Source organism: Hippocampus guttulatus, chromosome 15 (assembly GCF_054856545.1).
Source record: "Hippocampus guttulatus isolate MCC_2025c chromosome 15, RoL_Hgut_1.0, whole genome shotgun sequence".
Lineage (NCBI taxonomy): Eukaryota > Metazoa > Chordata > Actinopteri > Syngnathiformes > Syngnathidae > Hippocampus > Hippocampus guttulatus.
Genome location: NC_141275.1, coordinates 15,981,613 through 16,004,791, shown reverse-complemented (window position 1 = coordinate 16,004,791; position 23,179 = coordinate 15,981,613). Strand labels below are relative to the sequence as shown.

General features: G+C 48.0%; 2 protein-coding genes across 4 annotated transcripts; one reads left to right on the top strand and one right to left on the bottom strand.

Annotated features, from left to right (window-relative positions):
• Positions 1 to 8,756: 8,756 nt before the first annotated feature.
• On the bottom strand, positions 8,757 to 17,658 carry macroh2a1 (macroH2A.1 histone). 3 transcript variants are annotated; one of them, XM_086131168.1, is made up of 10 exons: positions 17,528 to 17,658; positions 15,916 to 16,132; positions 14,163 to 14,362; positions 13,824 to 13,930; positions 13,429 to 13,620; positions 13,227 to 13,334; positions 12,282 to 12,381; positions 10,780 to 10,869; positions 10,277 to 10,451; positions 8,757 to 9,895 (listed from the first exon to the last, which is right to left on the bottom strand). In XM_086131168.1, the coding sequence occupies exons 2-10, from the start codon at positions 16,104 to 16,106 to the stop codon at positions 9,730 to 9,732; spliced, it is 1,329 nt and encodes a 442-aa protein (XP_085987294.1). In that variant the 5' UTR covers positions 16,107 to 16,132; positions 17,528 to 17,658; the 3' UTR covers positions 8,757 to 9,729. The 3 variants fall into 3 exon arrangements, with proteins under 3 accessions (XP_085987294.1, XP_085987296.1, XP_085987295.1); XM_086131170.1 differs by lacking the exon at positions 12,282 to 12,381 and adding an exon at positions 11,812 to 11,902; XM_086131169.1 differs by having other exon boundaries at positions 15,916 to 16,135; positions 17,528 to 17,598.
• Positions 17,659 to 17,730: 72 nt separating this feature from the next.
• On the top strand, positions 17,731 to 23,171 carry faxdc2 (fatty acid hydroxylase domain containing 2). Its single transcript, XM_086131173.1, has 9 exons — positions 17,731 to 17,799; positions 18,301 to 18,332; positions 19,132 to 19,229; positions 19,396 to 19,499; positions 19,590 to 19,711; positions 20,976 to 21,181; positions 21,423 to 21,528; positions 21,901 to 22,067; positions 22,142 to 23,171. Exons 2-9 carry the CDS (start codon positions 18,303 to 18,305, stop codon positions 22,296 to 22,298), a joined length of 990 nt encoding a protein of 329 aa, XP_085987299.1. The 5' UTR covers positions 17,731 to 17,799; positions 18,301 to 18,302; the 3' UTR covers positions 22,299 to 23,171.
• Positions 23,172 to 23,179: the final 8 nt, after the last annotated feature.

Below are 23,179 nucleotides of genomic sequence, written 5' to 3'. Positions count from 1 at the left end.
AAAAAAACGACATAGTATAGTAAGGCGTTTTTAGCAAAAACAAAACGTCATAGTAAGGCGTTTTTAGCAAAAAAAACCCCGTCATAGTAAGGCGTTTTTAGCCCGAAAAAAACGACATAGTATAGTAAGGCGTTTTTAGCCCAAAAAAACGACATAGTATAGTAAGGCGTTTTTAGCTAAAAAAAAACGTCATAGTATAGTAAGCCGTTTTTAGCCCGAAAAAAACGACATAGTATAGTAAGGCGTTTTTAGCCCGAAAAAACGACATAGTATAGTAAGGCGTTTTTAGCCAAAAAAAAACGACATAGTATAGTAAGCCGTTTTTAGCTAAAAAAAAACGTCATAGTATAGTAAGCCGTTTTTAGCCAAAAAAAACAACATAGTATAGTAAGGCGTTTTTAGGCCGAAAAAAACGACATAGTATAGTAAGGCGTTTTTAGGCCGAAAAAAACGACATAGTATAGTAAGGCGTTTTTAGCAAAAAAAAAAAAAAGTCATAGTATAGTAAGCCGTTTTTAGCCCGAAAAAACCCACATAGTTTAGTAAGGCATTTTTAGCAAAAAAAAAAAGTCATAGTATAGTAAGGCGTTTTTAGCCCGAAAAAAGCGTCCATGTATCGTAAGGCGTTTTTAGCCCAAAAAAATGACAATATGTCGTAGTGTAGAGGCACACGCGCCGGCTTTCGGTCCAGGCTCCCTGGGTTCAAACCTCGCTCAGTCACATGTGAAAATAAAATACACCAAACCAAAAAAAACTTTTGGAAACTCTCCCTAGTGAATGCCAAATACGCCAATAGTGCAGGGCAAGTCACAGTCACTGGCAGTGTAGGGGTACACATGCAGGTGTTCTGTCCAGACAACCCTGGTTCGAACCCCGCTTGGTGATGTGTGAAAATACAACACCAAACACTTTTTCTTTTTAACTGGCAACCCCCCATAGTGCAGGCCAAATACACCTATCGTTCAGATCAAGTCACAGTCACTGGCAGTGTAGGGGTACACATGCAGGTGTTCGGTCCAGGCAACCCCGGTTCAACTGACCGTGTTTTTCGGGCTAAAAACGCCTTACTATACTATGTCGTTTTTTTCGGGCTAAAAACGGCTTACTATACTATGACGTTTTTTTTTAGCTAAAAACGCCTTACTATACTATGTCGTTTTTTTTTGGCTAAAAACGCCTTACTATACGATGTTTTTTTTGGGCTAAAAACGCCTTACTATACTATGTCGTTTTTTTCGGGCTAAAAACGCCTTACTATGACGTTTTTTTTTGCTAAAAACGCCTTACTATACGATGTTTTTTTCGGCCTAAAAACGCCTTACTATGACGTTTTGTTTTTGCTAAAAACGCCTTACTATACTATGTCGTTTTTTTCGGCTAAAACGCCTTACTATACTATGTCGTTTTTTTCGGTCTAAAAACGCCTTACTATCCTATGTCGTTTTTTTGGGCTAAAACGCCTTACTATACTGTGTCGTTTTTTTCGGGCTAAAAACGCCTTACTATACTATGTTGTTTTTTTCGGGCTAAAAACGCCTTACTATACTATGTCGTTTTTTTGGGCTAAAAACGCCGTACTATACTATGTCGTTTTTTGGGCTAAAAACGCCTTCCTATACTATGTCGTTTTTTTCGGGCTAAAACGCCTTACTATACTATGTCGTTTTTTTCGGCTAAAAACGCCTTACTATACTATGTCGTTTTTTTGGGCTAAAAACGCCTTACTATACTATGTCGTTTTTTTTCGGGCTAAAAACGCCTTACTATAGTATGTCGTTTTTTTCGGGCTAAAAACGCCTTACTATACTATGTTGTTTTTTTGACTAAAAAAGCCTTACTATACATGGTCTGTTTTTTTGGCTAAAAACGCCTTACTTTACATCGGCGTTTTTTTCGGTTATCAAAAACACCTTGATAAATGGTAGTTTTTTTTGCTGTAACAAACGTCCATGCATCGCAAGGGCTTTTTTTTCCTGCCAAAAAAATCATCTTCAAAATTTGGGGTTTGGGTTTTCGAAATAGGGTTCAAATTAGGGTTAAAGGAACTTAACGCGCGATACTTTTTGTGTGTGTATGTGAGATTTTGTGTATGTGTGTGTGTGTGCGTGTGTGTGTGTGCGCACGCAAGTTTTCACACCTATGTGCGCCAGACTTGTCCATCTTTTTAGCTGTGTGTTTTGGGTGTCTTGCGCTTGATGCGTTAAGTCGTCGCCCTTGATACTTTCAGGAAGACGGGACCTCCGGCCCCGACCTGTTGCCCGCCCGCTCGCTTGCGTGCGCGCACGCGCGCACACGCACGCACACCCACAGAACGATTGAGGGCCTGCAGCGTCGTCCGTCCCCATTTGGAGTTCAAAGTCCATCAGGACAATGCGGCGCAATTAGGAGCTTACAGGAGGATTTGGGGCCTTTTGCTGCTGCCTTCCCACATTGTGTGTGTGTGTGTGTGTTACTTAGGAAGGCTTTTGTCCTTCTTTTCCAAAAAAATTCGCAAGCAGGGTGACGTTTGATGAATAATTTGAATCTGAAAATGCTTGAAGAAGAAAAATGTCAACGAAAACGATAGGTTAGGTTCCCTGCAGTGTTTGCTGCTCGGGCCCTAAAAATGCATGTCATTTTTTTCGTAGGCTACATGCTATCGTGTAGTGATTCTTAAATTTTGGTCCTGATGGCACTTGGGCTCACTCTGGTGGTATTTGAAAGAATCCCAACCCACGTACACACTCGAGTGGCTTTTCAAATTTTAGATTTGAAGGCGTTCCGATCCTTGGGTGCAGTGCAAATGTTCAGACTGCACCGAAAGTCGCAGTGACTTACAAGATTCTTTTTCATGGACACTTCCGCCCACTATGCGACTGTCTTGTCATGTTGTGGAGGCTAGAATAGCTTCGGGTCATTTTGGTGGGGAGAACTGATTTGGTGGACCCCAAAATCTGAGTTGAGAGCTCGGGCAGGGCTCCGCCCTGTAAGTCGAGGTATGACCCGTCCTTGGAGGGTTTGGAAGGCGGTTGCTACGGAGACGGCTTCAAAGCCTCGTGTCATGTGACGCTAAGCCTGCGAGGAGGTCGGCTGGCGTCCGTGGGGCTCGGGGGCTTCGAAAAAAAAAAAAAAAAAAAAACCCTGGAAGCGTATCTGCCCCAAAACGAAAACCATCAGCGTCAAGCTAGTGTGACTTGGCGACTTCCGTGACAAACACGCAGTGAGTCAGCGGGGCCGAGTTTGCGCGCGTAAGGCGGCCAACAAAAGAAGAGGGCGATGACGAAGCCTCCCTGAGTCAGCAAAGCTGGCCCTTGGGGTGAGCCTTCATCCGGGGCGGGCGTCTGTGATGAAATCCGAAAGCTTGAAGGCGCAGGCCGCCTTCGGGCAGGTTGGGATCCCGGTTCGCCGCAGTTCCACCGCCAGTGTGGGGACTGACAGCCGGTCAGCGCCCCAGCCGCTCACCGGCGGATGAAAAAAAAGGAGCCCTTTTACTTGACGTTGTTTTCTCGAGGGGAACTCCAGACGCATTGATTTATTCTAAGAATAATTGCGTCAACACATCCACATTCAACTCATTCACTGCCAGTCCGGCTCAAAACAACGAGCCTTTGACTTCTCTAGCCGTCAATGGCAGCGAAGGACTTCAAAGAGTCGTACGCCGCTCGAATGGCACCAACTGTTGTTTTGATCTCGGGCACAGAAAAGGGGCGTGTGGACTGGAGATGAGGCGTTGGATTCTGTTCAAATAATTTTGCTGTTCTCAACATAGTTGTCGAGTACAAGTTGATTTCTTGGGGGGAAAAAAAAGGTGCTGCCAGCTGTCGATTTGAGGTGAGGAATGTATTTCTTCATGACGTTAATTGAAACACAGCGTCGAGTCGAACGTTTGAAGCTCGACAGTATATTTCCCCTTGTACAGTTTTCCAAAGCAGCTGGACAAAAAGATTTTGCATCCCCCTTTTCCTTTTTTTTTTTAAAGCTGTCGTCAGGCTTTGATGCTCTTTCATGACTTTGCGTGTTTTTAAACACCGTCAGGGTTCTAACTCAAGCAGGGACAAGTTCTGCTTTCTTGACGCTTTTGTCCCCCCCCACACACACACATAGTCTCACACGGAAGCGAGCGAGGGGGCACGATTTACATGCAGATCCCCTGGCCTGTCACCACCGAGGCTTCTTGTCTCTTCAGAGGTGTCTTTTGAGTGGCTCGCCTGAGTCAGCGATTGGGGGTGTGGGGGGGGGGGGGGGGGGACAATCCTCTGGGGCAAAGCCGCCGTGAATCACCTTGAGCTTAATGATTTGCAGATCCGCCGAGAGGCTGGAACCTCCAGGGCCGGAGTTTATCTGTCGGGCTTGACCCCGTCCGATCCGGCCCTCACATTAACCCGTGTGTGCGTGTGCGGAAGAATATGCTATCTGCTGTGGGAAAATGCGCGCGTGTGTACGGCCTTGGATAACCTCCCAATAACCCCGAGAGCGGGCCAACGCCAATAAAAGGCCATTTACAGCTGCGCCGATGCGTTCAAGGACCCTCGCTTTGTGGGCGTCTTCTCACAAAATGGCCGTCTCGCCTTCATGCGCGCCCACCGGACACTTCATTAGGTACGCCCACAATGCGGCGACCGCAGTGAAGTCGATTTTTTTTTTTCCCTCTGGTATTTGTACCGTGGATCTGTCTTGCTTAATTGGTCATGACTTCTTCTGTTGTACGCAACAAGGCCACCGCGGTGGGGCTGGGGGGGGATAATTCAAGCATGCGGATAGAAACAGACGGTCACAAGTGCTCAGTAAGCTGCAGTAATATTCATTATGTTGCGTGTCCTTACGTGCCACTAGCGTTTGTATTTGTTGCTTAAAGGCTCAGGGCATTGCTAGCTACGCGAGCCCGTCTCTGGCGTTTTGCATAGCTAGCATTTAAGCTAGCGGAAGGCGCGTTTGCAACGTAAAATACCGAATAACCGTGGGAATCCGTGAGTGGCAATCTTGCTTTTGCTGGTGAACCCGACTCACGCATCGGCATTCTGACGTCGCCCTCGCTCCGCCGTAAAACAAATGAAGGTTCTCCCCGTCAACGTGGGATCGGGACGGAATATGCGGCGGCTCGGAGCGCCCTTTGTTTGATTGACAGTCGCACCGGCCTTCCATTAGGAGCGTATTTGATCCAAATATATACAGCCTGCCCAAAGAGGCGGAAGGAAGGGCGGGCCGGGGGTGGGGGGGGGGGGGGGGGGTTACGGGAGGGAGTCAAACGCTCTCATTCCAGATGAAAATCCTAAATCAGCAGCCGCAGTGCGCTGCGAGGAGGAGGATTTCTTTTAATTTATTCTCCTAAGCTGGAGAATCAGGCCATCAAAAGGCGGCCGGCTATCGGGTTGCCTGCGCTAAGTGTGAGGAGGCCTGCCCGGGGAGGGATTTAACCCTTTTCGGGTGTCACGAAGAGCAGCAAAGGGGGGGGGGGCCGTTGGGGGGGGGACAGAAGCTGCCATGAGGGATGGAGGGAAGGGGTGGAGGGGGGGTGATAGCGACTCTCTGCCCTTATGTTGGAGATCCCGTCTTCAGTCGGCTTTAATGACGGAGGATCATGGGATTATTAAAGGGACGCCGGCCCAGCTCCTTGTTAGCACCCCCCCCCCCCCCAAAAAAAACTGTCCGCTGGACTGTTTTAAAAAAAAAAAAATTTAGGGTGTCTTTTTCTCAGTTCAGCTATTTCGACCCACATTTTGAAGTGTGGAGTTTGCATGTTCTCCCTGTTCCTGCGTGGCTTTCCTGCGGGTACTCCCATTTCCTCCCACATTCCAAAACATGCACGGCAAGCTAATGGAGCACTCAAAATTGTCCCTCGTTGTGATTGTGAGCGCGAATGGTTGTTTTGTCTGGGTGGGCTCTGCGATGGGCTGGCAACCGGTTTGCGGCTGGGATAGGCTCCAGCATGCCCGCGACCCACGTGAGGAGAAGCCAATCAGATAATGAATAGATGGATTCCTTTGGTGTTCCTCAAAGCGCAATTCTTGGTCATCTCCAATTTTGTTTGACGGGTCACGATTTGTCCATCATGTGACCGTGAATGGTTGCTTCACCACATGGACCATGCAGTTGACTTGCGACCAGTCTAGGGTGGATGTCGCAAATTCTCAATTTGAAGGGTTTGGGGTTGGTTTCCTGAAAAACGACATAACTTTGTTGTCGTCCTGTGAAAAATCTCTTGCGTTGATATCTGGAGATCAGAGAAATGAAAGCACTCCTAAATAAGCCCCCACCCCCAGCATTGACCAGCTTCTTACAGTCTTCTCCTCCTCCTTGATCTGCCCTTCAATGTTTGCTTTATTTTATTTCGTGTTTTCCTTCCACCCTCACTCCATTTTTCGTGCAAAGAATAAAATTTCATCAGCACAGGCTCTGGGAAACACAACCCTCGGATTGGCCTGGGACACATGCTTTGAATTTAAGGAGCTTTTGGAGGGGGGGGGGGTGGTTGGATGGTGGGGATGGATGTGGGCTGGACGGGAAGGGGGGAAATAGCAGCTGAAACCTGCATGTATTTCCTGGGGATTAGGCCTCAGATGGGCTGCCCTCAGAGGGGGTCTGTGGTCGTGGCCTCCCTGGATGGCTGGGAAAATGACCCCCGTCTGACTCCGCCGAATTTGCCCGCTCGGTCTTCCCTCGCGTTCTGCCCGTGGACATTCTTCGCCTTTCATTGATTCAGAGTTGCTATAAAATCAATTGCGACATTTGTTTTGAAATAGCAAGCGCCGCCTTGAGACGCAAGTGACGCCACTTTGGAGTTTTTGGGCATGCGAGCGGTCGATCAGCCAACTTTTACCGTTGCCTCAAGTTTGGCAAATATTCAAGCTGTTTCATGCCACTCACGTCTCGTTTACTCTAAAACTAAAACTAAATCAAAGACCGTTACACGTTCAGTATTTCAAACAACAGCAGTTGCCAGAGGAACGTCCGCTTAGCTTAATGCTAACAAGCGAGGTCAAATGCCACTGAAGTGCTAAGCGTCAGCGCCGACAGTTGCAGTTTCTAAGTAAGCATAGATTCTTTACCCTCAACAAAAAAAAAACGACTCGTTTCACAGCCCTTGACGGAGTCCTCGACGGCGGCAGCAGAACGACTGCTATTCTACTTCGTTTGTGTCCGCGTGACTGAATTATATTACCCCCGGTGGCCAAGGCAGGCACAGCAGAAGGAGCGGCACAAGAAATTGGATCGTAGCAATTAATGACGAATAGACACTGTCGAGTTCCGTTGCATTCGGCTGAATGCTTTTACGTCGGTGTGTTTTTCAATTTTGTGGAGTGCTATTTTCCTCATTTAAAAAACAGCGTGTCGTTAGCGAGCTAACGTGAAAACGCATCTCCGAGCTGTTTTTTAAATTCCCAAGCGGGGAGGCTTCGTTGGCGATGAGCCCGCCGCCATCGAAGCCCGTTAGCTCTTGAGCTAGCGACTCTCGGTGGGACGTATTCCAGCTGCCGGCATCAACGGGAGGCCGCGCGCAAGCGTAGCAAAGACGCCGGGCGTAGTGGCATTCGAATGACAGTCGGCATTTTAGCGGGGCGTTGTTTCAGGATTTTCAACACTTGGCTTTGTCTGTTTTGAATCAGTCGAGTTTGGCAGGGTCGGTCACAACGCTCTCCTTGGCGTTGTTGTCAAATTAACAAGATATTTCTTTTCATTTGACAGGGACTTTAATTGGCTACATATACTGAAAGCAAGTCATCAAGCGATGACATCTTGCTTCGACGAGCCAGTTATTCATGATGAATTCCTGCTCTCTCACCGTGGGAACTTTGCCGCCTTGACGGATTTTGCAAGCCAGAGCACCTTTTAAAGAGAAGTTGTTCTAAGAGTTTTTCCGTCAGCGGCGCAGTCGCTTCGACGGGCGGCTTTAATCAATAACCTGAAGGATAAGGGCCAATTCCTGGCCGAAAGTTCACCGGGGGTCAAGTGAAGTCTGGAGTCATTGATTGACAGGCCTCTCGTTCCGGCCGCAAACGCGCCTGAGCAACTGACAGAAGGCTTCAAAAGATGTCACCATTTTGTTCGGGTTGGTGGGGGGGGGGGGGGGGGGGGCATATTTTAGACTGAAAAGTAAACAATGAAAATATGTTATTCATGTCAATGTTTTTTTTAACAACTGTATATTTGCATGTAATAATCAAATCAATTCATATGAATACATTTCATGTTTGATACGATCCAGTTTTTTTGCCGGCCTAAAAAAAAGTGACAAATTTCTGTATTTTGCATCGAAATGAGCTCAAGTTTTCATCTTAAAAAAATCACAATATTGATGAAATACTTGGGGGCTTTTTAAAAACTGAATTTGCAAAATAAAAAATATATTTTTTTAAGTTTGTGCAGTGGGGGAGGGTAGTGAGCTAAAGTTGTTTTGATAAAGAAATGCTGAGGTGACATTTTGATGTTTTTTTTAAACCAAATTTACAAATCAAATTAATAAGATCCAAACATTTGCAACCTGAAGGATAAGAACAAAAATTAAGTTAAAAAAATTAATTTCAAAAATCTGGGGAACTTAAAAGGATTTTAAAAATTCTTTTTGCAAGACTTCCAATCAAATTAAATAATGAAAATGACTTCACATGAACTATAAAATCAAAGATATTACAGCGGATTTTATATGAAAAAGACGGAGAGATTAACAATAAAAAATAATAAGAATAAATTCCAAATTTTGGCAGTGCATCTTAGGAAGCCCCGTTTTAAGACACCTTTTTTTTCTTCCAGTAGGCAACACAATCCTTCAATTTTGGGGGTATTTTCAAAGAGTTTATTTTCCGAGTGCGTACAGATTAATTTTTGTGTGCAGTCAGCAAATGTACAGAGTCATTCTTTAGAAAGCGTTTTTTTCCCCTCTCAATAAGAAAGTTGAAAATCCTTTTGACAGTTTCCATCCATCAAAACCAAATTCCAAGTGAAAAGGACCTGACCATTCCTGATCCTGGTGCGCCACCTAGCGGCCACAGTAGTTACCCCCCCCCTTCCCCCCTAAAGTTTTTTTTTTTTTTTTACGGCTAAATGAGGACAAAACACACACAAAGAGCGACGCGGGCCGGCGGTCGGCTTCCAAATCCGAGCGTGCCTTTTCAAGATGTGCAAATTCAAAATACGACATAATTCTTTTCAACAAGAACTTTTCCACAAATACTCCATCTAGAAACATTGATAGAAACGCGCCTTTGCAAAGCAGCAGTGCCCTGCCCCCCCCCCCCAAAAAAAATAACAAAAATTAAAACTTGTCTTTCAGTGGTGATTCGCCTGATGATGAGGGACAGTCAGTTGACACTTAATTTGACCCCCCCCCCCCCCACACGGCCCCCCTTTTTGGGTGGGGGAGTGAAACTGCAGGGCACACAGCGAACAAACACGACACACCAAAAAAAGCAAACTTAAAAGAGATTCCTTGACAGAAAAAAGGCGACACGTTAAAAACACAATTACGAGCGCTACCGAGATGATGATTTTTTTTCCCCTTTTTTAAAGTAACTGGCAACAGAGCTGCTAACATGCATATACCCGTTTCAGAAAATTAAACCTCTTTTCTTATTTCGTCGCCACTGTTTGCGTCGAAAGGTCAGCTCAGTGCGCAATTACGTCTGGAAAGCAAATTTTTAGGAAAAAAAAAAAACAAATAGGAAAGAATACAAACGTGACGCAAAAACAAGTTCCCGGCCGTTGAGAAAGCTTCATCTCGTCCCGCTAGGAAACCAAAAAGGAGTGGGCAAGCTTTTAACTGGCCTCCAGTTTGGCCATTTCCTGCACATAGATGCCGATGCTCTCGCTGTCGAAGAGCACAAAGTAAACCGTCTTGATGGTGGAGGACATGGTGGCCACAAAGTAGCTGGAGATGGCCTTCAGGATCACCTGGGCCGCCGTCTGCTTCGGAAAGCCGTTCCTGGAATGACGGACGGGCCTGCAATTAGCCTCCGCCAACCACCGACCAAATTGGCCGTCTTTTCGGGCGGGGCTTCCTGAGACTTTTTCTTGCCGTGACAATAAGTGAGACGGGCTTTTTAGGGGGGGGGGGGGCATTTTTTCACGTGTGCAGTCAAGTTTGCTTTGACTCAAAAGGCCAAACTTGCCGTGTGTTTTTGAGGCAGGGCTTCTTGAGACTTTTTAGTGGGTCTACTCGTGACAGACGTGCCGACCAAATTTCACATTGCTTAATGAAACTGGCTTTGGCACCTGAATGGAAAACTCTCAAAACTCCCAATTGATTTCCTGAGCACCGACTAATACAAACGAAACAAGGACGCGGTGTTTTTTTTTCCCTTACCTGCCGCTGCCGATAGACGGGAAGGCCACCGACTTGAGCTTCTTCTCGTCGGCCAGCGCCAGGCAGTTCTTCACCGTCTTGTCCAGCATGTCCTCGCACTTGTCCGAGCCCCACGCCGGACTGTTGCAGTGGATGACGTACTTGGCGGGAAGGCCGAAGCCGGCGGTCAAGACAGCTGAGGAGTGAAAAAGACAAAACAAATAATAAGATCTCCACAAAGGTTCATTTGGCTCGAGGAGAAAATAATGTAAAAAAAATATATATATATATAATAATAATAATAATCACAATGTGCTGCGCAACTGATGTCACTCCCCCCCACTGGGCTTCAAATGAAAAAGCAGACTTGAACATCCACACAGGAAGAATATCTGTCTACTATCAACAGTGGAGTTCCTCAGGGCGCCATTCAAGAGCATCTTGTATTTTCTCTTTCCACTACCTGTGCAGACGTGTATGGCCCTAAAATGCTTTTAGTAATGCCACTTAAGGGAGCCACTTGCCTCCTGCCACATCCAGCGGCCCGTTCTTCTTCTTCATCTCCAGCACCGCTTCAGCTAACTCCTTGCCGCCCTTCTTTTCCAGTGCAGAACCTGCGAAGGAAGGAGTCGGGATCACACGAGCGGGAGAGTCACACACACGGCGGCGGCGGCGGCGGCGCAGGCCATGCTGGCGGATGGACGCATGCTAAAGCGAGATGCCGTCAATCATCAGATGTTGCCGCTCTCTAGTTCTGAGGGATCCCGTTTGCCTCTCGCGCGGGCTCTCGTTTCCTTCGGGAGACTCAGGACAAGTTTAGGTAGCACCTCACAATCGGGAGGTGATGTGTGACGTCAGAGACGGACGCCGCACGGGAGCACATCGATACGGAATCGACGCAAGCGGGTGTCGCAATCTGACCGCGGTATCACGAAACGACGCAAATTAGCCGACTGGAGCAGCGAGAGCTAAAAAAGGAGCAAGCGGATTGGCATCCTGATCGTTATTCAATTCAAACAGGAGCCCGCAGGCCCGAAGGCTGAATTTAAACTTTGACGTGACAGTATTGGGGGAGTAAAACGTTTGGTGAATTTGCAAATGCCGAGTCAAAGATGGTCAAAAGAGCGTCGACGTCAACTACAGCGCAAGCGTAGCCCACCGAGGGGCGCCGTTGGTACGCAGGCTCTCTCTGTGGCATAGAAGTGATTAAAAAAAACAAAAAAAACAAAGGGGTACTTGGAAAAAGAATGTTAAGAGTGTGGGGAAATAATTCCCGCGATCAAGGAGGCGAGAAATTGGAAGCGGGCGCTCGGGTCCGGCAATATAAATTCAGCCTCAGATCCAATACGGGAGAAGTTGTCCTTCCGGATGGAGTTGGCCATGTTTTTGGATGCAACGCTTGCAAGTGGCGGGGACGGCGTTTGGCAAGGTCGCATCGTCTGAATCGGGATCACTGGATCAGTGTCAAAAGGAGCATTAGCAGAAGGAGCAGCGGCAGCAGCGGCGGCAGCTTTTGGGCAAGCCCGAAGCCATTGGAGGCTGACTGGTTCCTTTACCTACTTCACCGCCCAAATAGAGCGCCGAGTTGGTCGGGTGAACGACAGCGTCGCTCTCCACTATGGAAATGTCGGCTTGGACAACTTGCAACTACGAATGAACCACAAACAACACGGCGGTCAGACAACACGCGGCCACGACGACGCCGGCTGGCGACATGCCGGGAAACCGGCGACGGGAGCCGGGAGCTCGTTTAGTCAGAATGCCCAAGAAAATGGCTTCCGGGTCCATTGGAATTGTTGCGTTGTTGGAGGGGGGTGGGGGTGGGGGGCTTCTGACTAAGTGAGCCGAAGCGGGCGCTCAACTTCCTGTCAGGCAGGAAGTCCGGATCAACTGATGGAACGGCCGCCGGACAGGAAGTCAGCCCAAAGGTGGAGGTGCAAAAGGCGGCCGCCGGGACTTTGACGTTTCACGTTTCAAAGCCCTGCTGTGGCCGCGGGACGGTAGGGGGGGGTTGGGGGCGTCTCACCTAGATCATCTTTTAGCTCAAGTTCGGCGTTGGTGGGGTTGATGACCCCCTCCACGTCAAAGCCAGCCAAGTTACTGACCTCGCTGTGGATGAGGTTGAGCTGCGGGGGGGGTCGGGGGGGGTTCATGCAGCGGAAGAGCGACAAGGAAGGAGGAAGGAAGCAAAGCCGTTAAAACCAAGTTGACACCACCTGAGCCTCAAAGGATGTCGTGACCTTTTTTTGTTTTGTTTTTTTGCGCCTTCGACCCCCAAATTGAAGTCGATCTGAAGGACGTGGAATATTCAATTGAGTTTTTTGTTGTTGTTTTTTTTTTTTTTTTTAAGGCTCAGGCCACATCCTGTTTGGTTATCTTGTTAGTCTTGGCATGTTTTTTTAATTTGAGATGCGCTGATGACAATTTTGACTTTTAGAACAATTTTTCCCGAACAAAATAGAAGGAAAGACGTCTGCGTTGGGTCAACTGGTGATCAATAAAATCAAACTACAGCGGATATACCGAGAGGACTTGCGTGTTTGCTGTGATAAAAATGATCTCCTGGCCGTATGATTGAAATGAAAGTGAAATTTGCCCCCCCTCGCCCCCCCCCAAAAAAGGATTCTAAAATGTCTTAGCCCTAAATAATGAAGCGATGAATTCGGTTGGATCATCGAGCGATGAATGTCGGTCGTCCCGTCCGTCAGTGTGACGCAAATTGACGGAGGCCTTTGAGTCAGCGCATCCCAAATGAGGACTCGGGACTTCCCCGTCCGGCAGCTTATTGCACACATCGGCGTCAAAAGAGCAACCGCGGGGAATTAAATCAGCCGCAAAAAGCCTTTTTGATGAGCTCTCCCCGTCCGATGAAATCAACTGGCCAATTCTGGGGGGGGCCGCGGCGGCGCAAAGACGAAAAGGGCCTAATTGCATGGTCCCTTCGGCGGAGGCGGCCGCAGCGTCGACTGACTTTTTGGCCCAGGAAGAGGCTCTTGGTGGACAGGACGGTGAAGCTGTCCGGCGGGGAGCCCTCGGTGGTGCTGTCGGCCGACGCCGTCTTGCTGGCCTCGCCCTGTTTCTGCAAGCGGGGCGAGATGTCACCGGCGGGTGGCGCTGCGGGGCAGGGGGGGGGGGGGGGGCGCGTCCCAACCAGGCGGGCTTTCCTCTCCTACCTTGGCCTTGCCGGCGCCCTTCTTGCCGCCCATCTTCTTGCCGGCCGTCTTCTTGGCCGGCTTGGCTTTCTTCTCGGGGGCGGGCGAGAGGGGCGTCTCCAGCTTGCCTTTGGCGCCCCGCTTCTTAGCCAGCAGCTCGGGGTGGATGTTGGGCAGGACGCCGCCCGCCGCGATGGTCACGCCCTTCAGGAGCTACGACGGAAAATAAATAAATAAATAAATGTTCGGACTCTTCCGTCCAGTTGAGAGAGCGACAGACGGGTTCGCGATTGTGCCGCGTCCGAACGACATCACTTCAAATAGTGTGGCGGGGCCCCTCCCCAAAACTCTCCCGACCGTCTCGCTACCAGAAAGAATTCCGTTGCCGATGGCTTGACGAAAGAAAGCGGCTGTACCTGGTTGAGTTCCTCGTCGTTGGCGATGGCGAGCAGGATGTGTCGCGGCGTGACCCGTCCCTTCTTGTTGTCTCGGGCCGCGTTGCCCGCCAGTTCCAGGATCTCAGCTGCGGAGGAGGAGGAGGAGGAAAGTAAATCGATCGACGCACGTGGCGTCTTCTTTTTTTTTTTTTTTTTTTTCCCTCACTTCCAGGAGAGTCACGTCACTCAGCGGTCACGGCGAAAGAAACGTTTCGATTAGCTGACGAGCAATATTTATTCTGCTATTAATCATCATGCAAAGTCATCACTGCAACTTCTGCAGTGCGATAAATGGGCAATGGCGGAGTGCCGACTCACCGGTCAGGTACTCCAGCACGGCGGCCAGGTAGACGGGCGCGCCCACCCCGATGCGGTACTTGGGCAGGCCGCGCTTGATGTAGCGCAGCATGCGGCCCACCGGGAAGATGACGCCCGCCTTGGTGGAGCGCGACGTCTTGGTCAGCTTCTTCTTGCCTCCTCGACTCGACATGCTTTCACCGCGACGCGAGTGGGGCCTCCTGCGGGGGGAGGTGAAACGCCGAGAGACGGGAAGAGTCACAGAAAGGCAAACAAGTGCACTTCCTTGTCAGTTTTAGAAATGGAATCTAAATGAAAAACAACACATTTTGCAGGTAAGCCCCTCGCAGGACAACAACCGCATCAACGTTTCTGTCAGTTTTATGCCAGAAGGTTGGCATTTATATACATTATAGTTGTCATTTATTTTTGCGGGCGCTGAGCTGTTTTTAATATACCCGACCATAAAAACGCTTTGTGAAGATAGATTTATTTTTTTCGACAGCTCTTGTATTTTGACAGGTAGAAATCATCGGCTTTGCTTCGGTAAGTTTGACTCAATTGGTCCGTAAAGTACTTGTTATGAACAAGCAATAATGTATCTTTGTGCCAGCGACGTAGTGTGACAGGCAGAAAGTACCACGAACCCGTTTCCAGCCGTTGCCATTCAAACAACAGAATAGTAGCTTTGTGGAAATCAAAATAACTCCGCGAAGAGAGACGTTATTATCACGTTTTCAGTCGATATGGTGAACGATCGCTATTCACAAAAATCCGTGAGCAAGGTGAGCGCCGTCAAAGGTTCCCAATTGCTTGCGGATGCCACAAAAGGGTGGTCAGCCGCTACTTGTGGCTAATTTCAACTCCTTCACTCCTTTCCTTGACGCCAGGATGCCTCTAGAGGGCGCCATTTCTCAATACAAACAATAAATAGGTGAGCTTCTTAGCAAATAAGTGCCCCCCCACCCCCCCCAAACAATGCCAATCGGTAAATTCTCAAATGTGACGGCGGCCGAATAAGTGGAGGCTCATTCACTAGATACATTTGTTGTCATTTTTAGTGCGCGGCGCCTCGTTGCACCTTTTCAATAGCATGTTCATTAGTAGCGCTGACGTGCCTTTATATTAGCACCCGTTTCACTAGCCAGATTGGTTGTCATCTTTACTGTATAAATTGACTTGTAAATACGCCACCGTTCATATTCACGAGGTGCGTTGGCGCACGAATGAGCCAATATTCAAATGAAGCCTAAATGTCACCATAGTCCCAAGTTTAGTCATTGATAGCAATTAAAACTCTTCAATTGGGATAATATGGCATCACGAGAAGGGCTACCGTGTTTTGAATGGCACATGCAGTCATGTGCGTGAAGTGTGGAGGCCAACGCCGGCTCCATTTTGGAGCGGGAACGAACGCCGAGGTTAGCAAGACGCCCGCTTGCGTGTCCTCCCGGCGGAGGTGCAAACGGAGGCGGAGGCGAGGTGGCCTCGTCCCCACGGCCCCGACGACCCGACGCATTGACGGGAAGCGTGGCTCGTTCACGTCCGAACCGGGCTCTGACATTCACAAGTATTTCCGCAACATGTCAGTTGAAGCGGCGCTGACGGGTTGTGCTCATGTCGGCGGCGGCGTCTCGCCGGCCCCCCTCTTCCCCGTACGAGAGCTCGCCACTTCGGCCTTCGCTCGGCTTCCGCTCGGTTAAATAAAAAATTAATAATATCTAAATCAAAAAGACACAACCGCGACGACTTGTAGCGCCCGCGGCGTACTTACGTGAAACCCAAAGCCGAGTGCAAGGGCGTAAAATGTGACTGCGGTGATCCCGGTGACTGCGAAGGCTCGGCTCGGCGATTCGCTCTGGCTGGCTCCGTCGCCTCCCACAATCCACAGCGAGACGAGCCGAGAGCTGCCGGCCGCCCAACGACGCCACTCAGCGGGGGAGCAGCCGGCTCAACCTGCCCCATGGCACCCGTGGATTCCGTTTACTGTACTTCTTGAACCAACGCCCCAAAAACAACAACAACAATGCAGAGCACAAACACGTTAATTCCAACGGGAGGCTCAGAATGGCAAAAAGAACGCGATGCCCAGTGGAACGTTTTCCAGTACATTTCCAAAATGTTTCTGGTAACTTTCCATGGGATTTTAAGGGTTTTTTTTTCTCTCCCCCTTCAAATAAAGTCGAAATTTGGGATGTATGGTGACCGTGACCAACATAGGCCCGTATCGAGACTCTCTGGTGCCTAGTAGGTTCAGGGAACACTCTAAAATTGTCCCGAAGTCTGATCGTGAGTGTATTGAATGGTCGTTGTTTATCAAACTCCTAACGACATAACGCTCTCCTCGGTTACCGTGGCAATGAAAGCCAAGTGACACGTTGCTTTGACGGAATATTGTCATGTCAAAGAGCTTTTATTCGGACACCAATCGCAGCACGTTTCCTGTCAATGTGTATTATTGTTATTTTTTTTTGTTAAATGTTCTTTGTTACACCTCCAGCCGTTGCGAAAGCGTTCTATAAATAAAGAAGCGTTCTACTGTATACTTGGGAAATCATGGCTCAGCTGTAGTGGCAACATACGGCCACTGGGGGTCAGACCTGAGGAGCGTGACGACAGTGAGTGAATGCAGCGTGCAGCCAGCAGATTGACCTTGCAGCCAGGCTTGTTTTGGGCGTGCAAACATGCTGGTCGTCACAAACCGAAATAGGAAAAACATCATCCTGGGCTAAGGGCTGCACCGTTGCGCTCAAGGGCCAAATTAGATGATTTAATCAAAGGGACCTGCTCTGCTCATTCGTAGATGAAGTTCAAATATTGTATTGTAAATGTGCACAGAAACCGTCATCTTGAAATGATAAATCAATAAATTGCATTGATATATTACATACATATCTCATTTGTTTTTGTTGGATTATTTATTATAGTCATTTCAGAAATGAATGACTCCTCGTTTCAGTTTCATCTAAAAAATAATGAGTGAACCCATTGTTGAAGAAAACATGCAATGTATTGTATGTGCATTATGCAACGGTTGATTTGACTCTTTTTGTCTTTATCATGAACAACAAATCAATTATTTAATGAGATAAAAGAATAGAGTCAAATAAAACGAATACAGAGCAGGCTTTTTTCAGTTGATTTGGGGATTGTTGCTGACGATTAAGATCCGATCGTGTTTTATGTACACTCCTCTATCTGCCAAAGTACTTTGTCAACACGTGTTTATAGAGATAAAGTGATAATTAAATGCAATATCTCAACTTCGGCGCTAATCGGGTGGGCGTGTGGTGACACCCGTTGAACATGACTTTATTCTTTATGAGTTTAACGAGTAAGCACATGATGTAAATTACTCCTGTAAAGTATTTCAATTTTTACCTTACCGGTGCTTCTGAAATGTGCAGGTTAAAAGGTTTAAAAAAAAAAAAAAAAAGAGACGTCGAGGAAAGGAAAACAAATATCGAGCCAGGCTGCAAGAGAGGCGGGCCAGACTTTACTTCCGGGTACGGCGCCGGTCAGCTGACCCGCAGCGGTCCAATCAGCGCGTCGCTGGGCTGTCTGTCAACAAAGCGCTGTCAAAGCCAGCTGACTGCCGGGACTCGAAGTCCCGGCACACAACAGCAGCAACACTGCGGTGGAGCAAGGCGTCGCGCAGGTGAGCGACTCCAAAATGTGCCCACATCGGCCCCCTGGCGTTATTTTGTCGGTTTTTTTAAGGCCCTAAATATCATTCGTATAGTCGCAGAGCTACAAGTAGAATACCCCATTGTGCGCGCGTGTGACTATACAAATTTGTGGTGGTTGAATATTTTCATTAAAAAATGAAGATAAAAATGTTTTTCTGTGAAATCAATTTGATATCCATTTTAATGTGAGGTCTAAATGGAGTCTACGTATAGTGCATTTGTGCTCCATACTACATATCCATCTGTCCATTATCTGAACATCTTTGTAACAGCACAAAGAATTGCAAAGAGATGATAGGTGTACCTAATGAAGTGTCCCGCGACTGGAGACTCATACAAACGTTTCATATTTTAAAATGTTATATTTGGATCAATGAAGCGCAACGAGCAAGTAGAGCTATTCCTTGTACTTTTTTCAACATGAGAATGTCTAAAATCGAGCATTGCTAATTATTTGTTGGTGTTTCTAGATATGAGGGGAGCACAAGCGAGCAGCAGACAGGTAAGCGCTTCTTGACACACACACCCGCACACACACCTGGGTTATTATGATTATGTCGCTTATTGTCTGGACTGTCAGGTTTGTTAGGTTTCATCACAATTGGCCACTGTCATCGGCGGGTTGCAACAGTCGTGGCGACTGGAAAGCGGACTCCACGAGCGGCCGTCCTTGGCCAGAGTGCATTTTAGCTTCATTCTGAAATTGCATCCCAAAGACCAAAGTCCTGAACTTTTGTGAGGGGTCCGGAGTCACGTCGAGACAGAGAAATGGATGATAAAATGTTTAAGAGTCAATTCGCCGGTGGGGATTTTGATATTCCTTGGGAAGCTCAAAAACCCCTCACATTTATTTATTTTTTTTTTTTTTGTGACTGGCGCATGAGCATGTTGGTCACTTCTCATAGAACAACATCCCAGCAAACCCTCTTTTTGTTTTCGACACAATAGCTCCGCCGAGTGCGTTTCCCTAACCTGGGCTTGGACTCTTCCTGCAAGGTGGCGCCCCGCCAGATGGAAGAATAGACACGGTTGCGCAACAACATCAAGTTGATTTCTCGAGAGTCTCGTAAGGGCTTCACAATACCACCGTTCGCCAAAACGGGGAAGCGGTGGTCTTCGGGACCTTCCCCCGGGCCAGGAGATGAGCGCCAAATTCAGAATTTTCAAAGTGAAGCACCAGTAAAGCAGACCAAAATCCAGATGCCACGGGAATCAGGCAGGCTAAGGGACTTGTCGCTTGTACTTGATGTTACGTGACCAAATGTGAGTTGGGGTTTTTTTTTTTTTTTGGGTCTCCTCAGGAGGCCTCGGGAGGACTGTGGGATTCCGTGAAGAAAGCCGTCATTGTCATCGGATCCGGAATCCTGTTCCTGGCGGCGTTTGGTAATTCGCTGACATGGTGCGACTTCCTTACTTCGCCGCACAGCGCTCCGTCTTGTTTCGACCTATGAGAGAAAATACGACTTTTTCGGGTGTCAGCGTCATGGACAAAAATCACATTGCCGTAACACGGAAACATTGCAGAAAGATGGCCGACGAGGTAGAGCAGACCTTGTTTGTTGCAGGCATCTTCAGAAGTTTTGGGGAGCTTCGGGCAACTTTTGGCAGAACTTGTGGACCAAAGTCTACGTGATGTTTGAGGGCCACAACGAGGCGTTATTCTACATGGGTAAGGAGGATGGACTGATTTTGTCATGTGTTTTTGTGTCATTTTATTTGACGAAAAGAAAGAAATGCCGTAATGGCATGACATCCGCAGGCACGATGCTGGTGCCCATGGTGGTGTTGTGGGCGTTCAACGGTCTGCTGCTACTGGCGGACACCACGGGGAAACCGTCTTTCATCACCCGCTACCGCATCCAAGCCGACAAGAACGACCCGGTAGGCTTTGGCTCGCTCCTCTCAGACTATGTACGGCGAATGTGATGCAACAGCGTGATACGTCAGTGCGCTCAGTCATGCCTGAGTCACTCTGGTTTGAAAGTTGCATGGGTGGTTTATTTTTAGTCGGTATCAATGAAGCATGAAAGTGACTCAAGGTACTGCACGGCTACTTTGAGACTGGGAATTTGAGCAAAATAAGAAATCACAATCATAAGTAATTTTTTTTTTTTAAAGTAACACCAAATTGAAAAACAAATATTGCGATGACCCATTTGTTGCTTTCCTCTGGTGCGCGTGTGTGTTTGTGCGCATGCGTCGGGGCATGGAAGCTCAAAGTCCTCTTATCTCATCCATGATAGATGGCTGATAACGCGTGCCAGAGGTTACTCTCCAAGCGTTACCTTATCAGAGTGGAGATTGAGTTTTATTTATTTCCTCATTTGCATTTTGACCTCACTGACCGAATTAAACCGATTTATTTTTCTCCCCGAAACGAAGCAAGACTTAGCGCATGATGTTGTCCAAAAAAAAAAAAAAAGAAGGAAAGCAAGCTGCTGGTGCTGTACCGGTTTGTGACACGCCATTCCAACAGGGGGCGACGTGCTACTATGGGGCTGACGTGTTGGCCCCCGCGAGGGAAACAAACCCGGAAACGTGAGCCTCGCTAGCGCCTGTTTCGGTTCGATTTACGACGTTACGCCCACCAACCCCCCCCAACACACACTCAGCCGCAATATTACCAAATTGGCTGTCAAATTCAGATTAAACAAGAGCCAATGAGTCTGTGTTGTCGAGTACAGTATTGACGCGGGAGGAAAGTCCGTCGCTGGCTTATTTACATTGATCTTAGTTTAGGAGTTGCTTTCTAGGCAAAAACAAATCAGTCGATTGATTTTCTGGCCACATTGAGTTTGTCCCATCTAAAATCCCTTTTCACGTCGAGGATTAATAAACACCGTTCTGGTTACAAAACATGTATTGTTAATTAGATAAGAATTCACATACGTGACATGTCCTTCGATGTCTTTAGTTGGAGGTCAAAGGCCAAGTCAATCCATTTCTTTCCAATCAGCTACGCCCTGTAACGATAAGATAAAACATGTTTAAGATGATACACGTATTTGCATTACAGTGTTTACAGTGTCTTCTTTTTTTTTTTTAATTACATGGTTCTGAAAAAAAAAATAGAGCCACGGTTTATAAAATTGCGCGGGGAAAATAAAAACGGTGTTGTGATTGGCCGACGATTGGCTGTGCCCAGGTGGACCCGGAGAAGCTGCGCCACGCTTTGAAGACGGTGCTGTTCAACCAGATGTTCATTTCTGCACCCACCGTGGTGGCCGCCTACCACTTGACCCGCTGGAGAGGAGACCCCTGCGGACCCCAGCTGCCCACCCTCCACTGGGCCCTCGCCGAACTCACTATCTTCTCCATCCTGGAGGAAGTTCTCTTTTACTACTCGCACAGGTAGGAAACACCGACCACTGACTGCATTTGTTTTACATTTTGTTTGCAACTCATTTTTTTGGTCAAGGTAAGCATTTTTTTTTTTTAAGGTTGAAGTCACCGCCGTTGACCAACTTGTATGTTGAAATGCAAACAAAAATTCACTCCTGCGGGATACAAAGTCTCCTTGCTTTTAAAAGTTGAAGATGGAAAGGCGATCTGCTCTTTGAAGTGGTCTTACTTTGCGGTGTCTTCCCGTCAGACTGTTCCATCATCCCACCCTCTACAAGCGCTTCCACAAGCAGCACCACGAGTGGACCGCCCCTATCGGCGTGGTCGCCACCTACGCTCACCCGCTGGAACATTTGGTAAATGCGCACTTTCTTCACGTCCACTTTCATGTCTTTCTCCGATTCCTCCAGTTCTCCCTGCAAATGTCACAAACCCGCTGGCGATACCATAAGTCACTGCCATCTGGATTTTGGCCTGTTTTGCCGCCGCTTCCCCCCTCCCGACCCCCTTTTGCTTTTGCTCAAGGGGCCCTTCCACCAACGTCCGTTTCAACCAGCTGCCCGCGCTGGTGTGATGTCGGGGAGAGAAGCGGAAATAAATCAAAGCAAAATCCCGATGTCAGGGACTCGGTGCGTCACCGGCAGCTGGCGTCAAAGAGAGAAACTGGAGGAGTCACAAAAAGGCATTAAGCCGCCTTGCCAGAGGATCATGTTCTGTTGCGCCATCAGTTCTCCAACCTGCTGCCAGTGGTGATCGGGCCGGCGCTGTTGGGCTCGCACGTGTCCAGCACGTGCATGTGGTACTGCCTGGCACTGGTCAGTACCACCGTTTCCCACTGCGGGTACCACCTGCCCTTTCTGCCCTCCCCAGAGTTCCACGACTTTCACCACCTCAGGTCAGTTTTCCGCGGAACTTTTTCCGGGTCGTCGTGATGTTCTTACTTTGAACCCGTGCCCCCGTTGATTCAAGGTTCAACCAGTGTTTCGGCGTTTTCGGTGTGCTGGACCGCCTGCACGGCACCGACACCAAGTTCCGGCAGACCAAGCAGTACGAACGCCACACCTTGCTCTTGGGACTCACCCCGCTCACCGAGAGCATCCCCGACGCGCCCACTAAGTCCCACTGACCGCCGTCACGCCATCTTGATTCCTTTTTACGAGTTTTTTTTTCTTTTAAAACCTGTTGATCCGTTTTTGTTTAGGTTTAATTCTTTTGCACTATCATTGTTTTGTTTATCTTTACTGACTGACGCCCATTCACAGTTTGGTTCTGGGAACTTAAGTGTGAATTCTGCCCACAAAGTAGTTGCGAGAGGAAAAAAAAAAGGGTCTTTTTGCGCTTAACGCGTGCAGAGCGCAGCACAATTGCCAAGTCTACCCTCCGAACCACAAGTCTGTTCCGAGTGTCAAAGACTCGACTGTGAGGCAACACGGTGCGCCGCGGGGCATCCAAAGAAGAAGAGCGAGAAAAAGCGAGGCCGTTTTAGCCGATTGTTAACTATTGAACAAGTTTCACCTCGAGGATTGGCGGCTCCAACAGTTTTCGAGGCAGATTGAGGAGAGGGGAAAAAAATAAATAAAACATTTCTCAACACAATCCAGCGCTAAATCTTTCAGCGTTGCGATAATCGCAATGCTAATTTGTTATCGTAACCGAGTTCCACATTCATGATTGTCGGGCGCAACTTTTCTGAGCTGATCGTGGGAGGAAGAATCTCACATCTCAGGCAAAATACTCCTCAGCCGAGGATACTCGCTCAGAAACCCAAAAGACAATCAAGGCCTTTGCTGACATTGTTCAAGGAAGAAAAGCAGCACTCTCCGATAAGCACAACTTTGTGGACGCTGATCGGAAGAGGTGCAAAAAGACTCGTGCGCTGTACACGTGGTGAAAACCTGTCGAAATTGTAACGATGAACCATTTGCGTATTACAAGCCCACGTTGCTGCTCCAATTGTGTTTGTGATGACAAATCCGTCAATAAATGATCATTTTGACAATATGAGTG

Coding starts and splice junctions, on each gene's coding strand:
- macroh2a1 (XM_086131168.1), bottom strand. CDS start 16,106: ATGGGGCAGGTTGAGCCGGCTGCTCCCCCGCTGAGTGGCGTCGTTGGG. Junction 13,335..13,428: donor AGGGCGCCGGCAAGGCCAAG/GTAGGAGAGGAA, acceptor CCCCGCTTGCAG/AAACAGGGCGAGGCCAGCAA. Junction 12,382..13,226: donor GCCTCTTCCTGGGCCAAAAA/GTCAGTCGACGC, acceptor CCCCCCCCGCAG/CTCAACCTCATCCACAGCGA.
- faxdc2 (XM_086131173.1), top strand. CDS start 18,303: ATGAGGGGAGCACAAGCGAGCAGCAGACAG. Junction 19,712..20,975: donor AAGCCGACAAGAACGACCCG/GTAGGCTTTGGC, acceptor GGCTGTGCCCAG/GTGGACCCGGAGAAGCTGCG. Junction 22,068..22,141: donor CACGACTTTCACCACCTCAG/GTCAGTTTTCCG, acceptor CGTTGATTCAAG/GTTCAACCAGTGTTTCGGCG.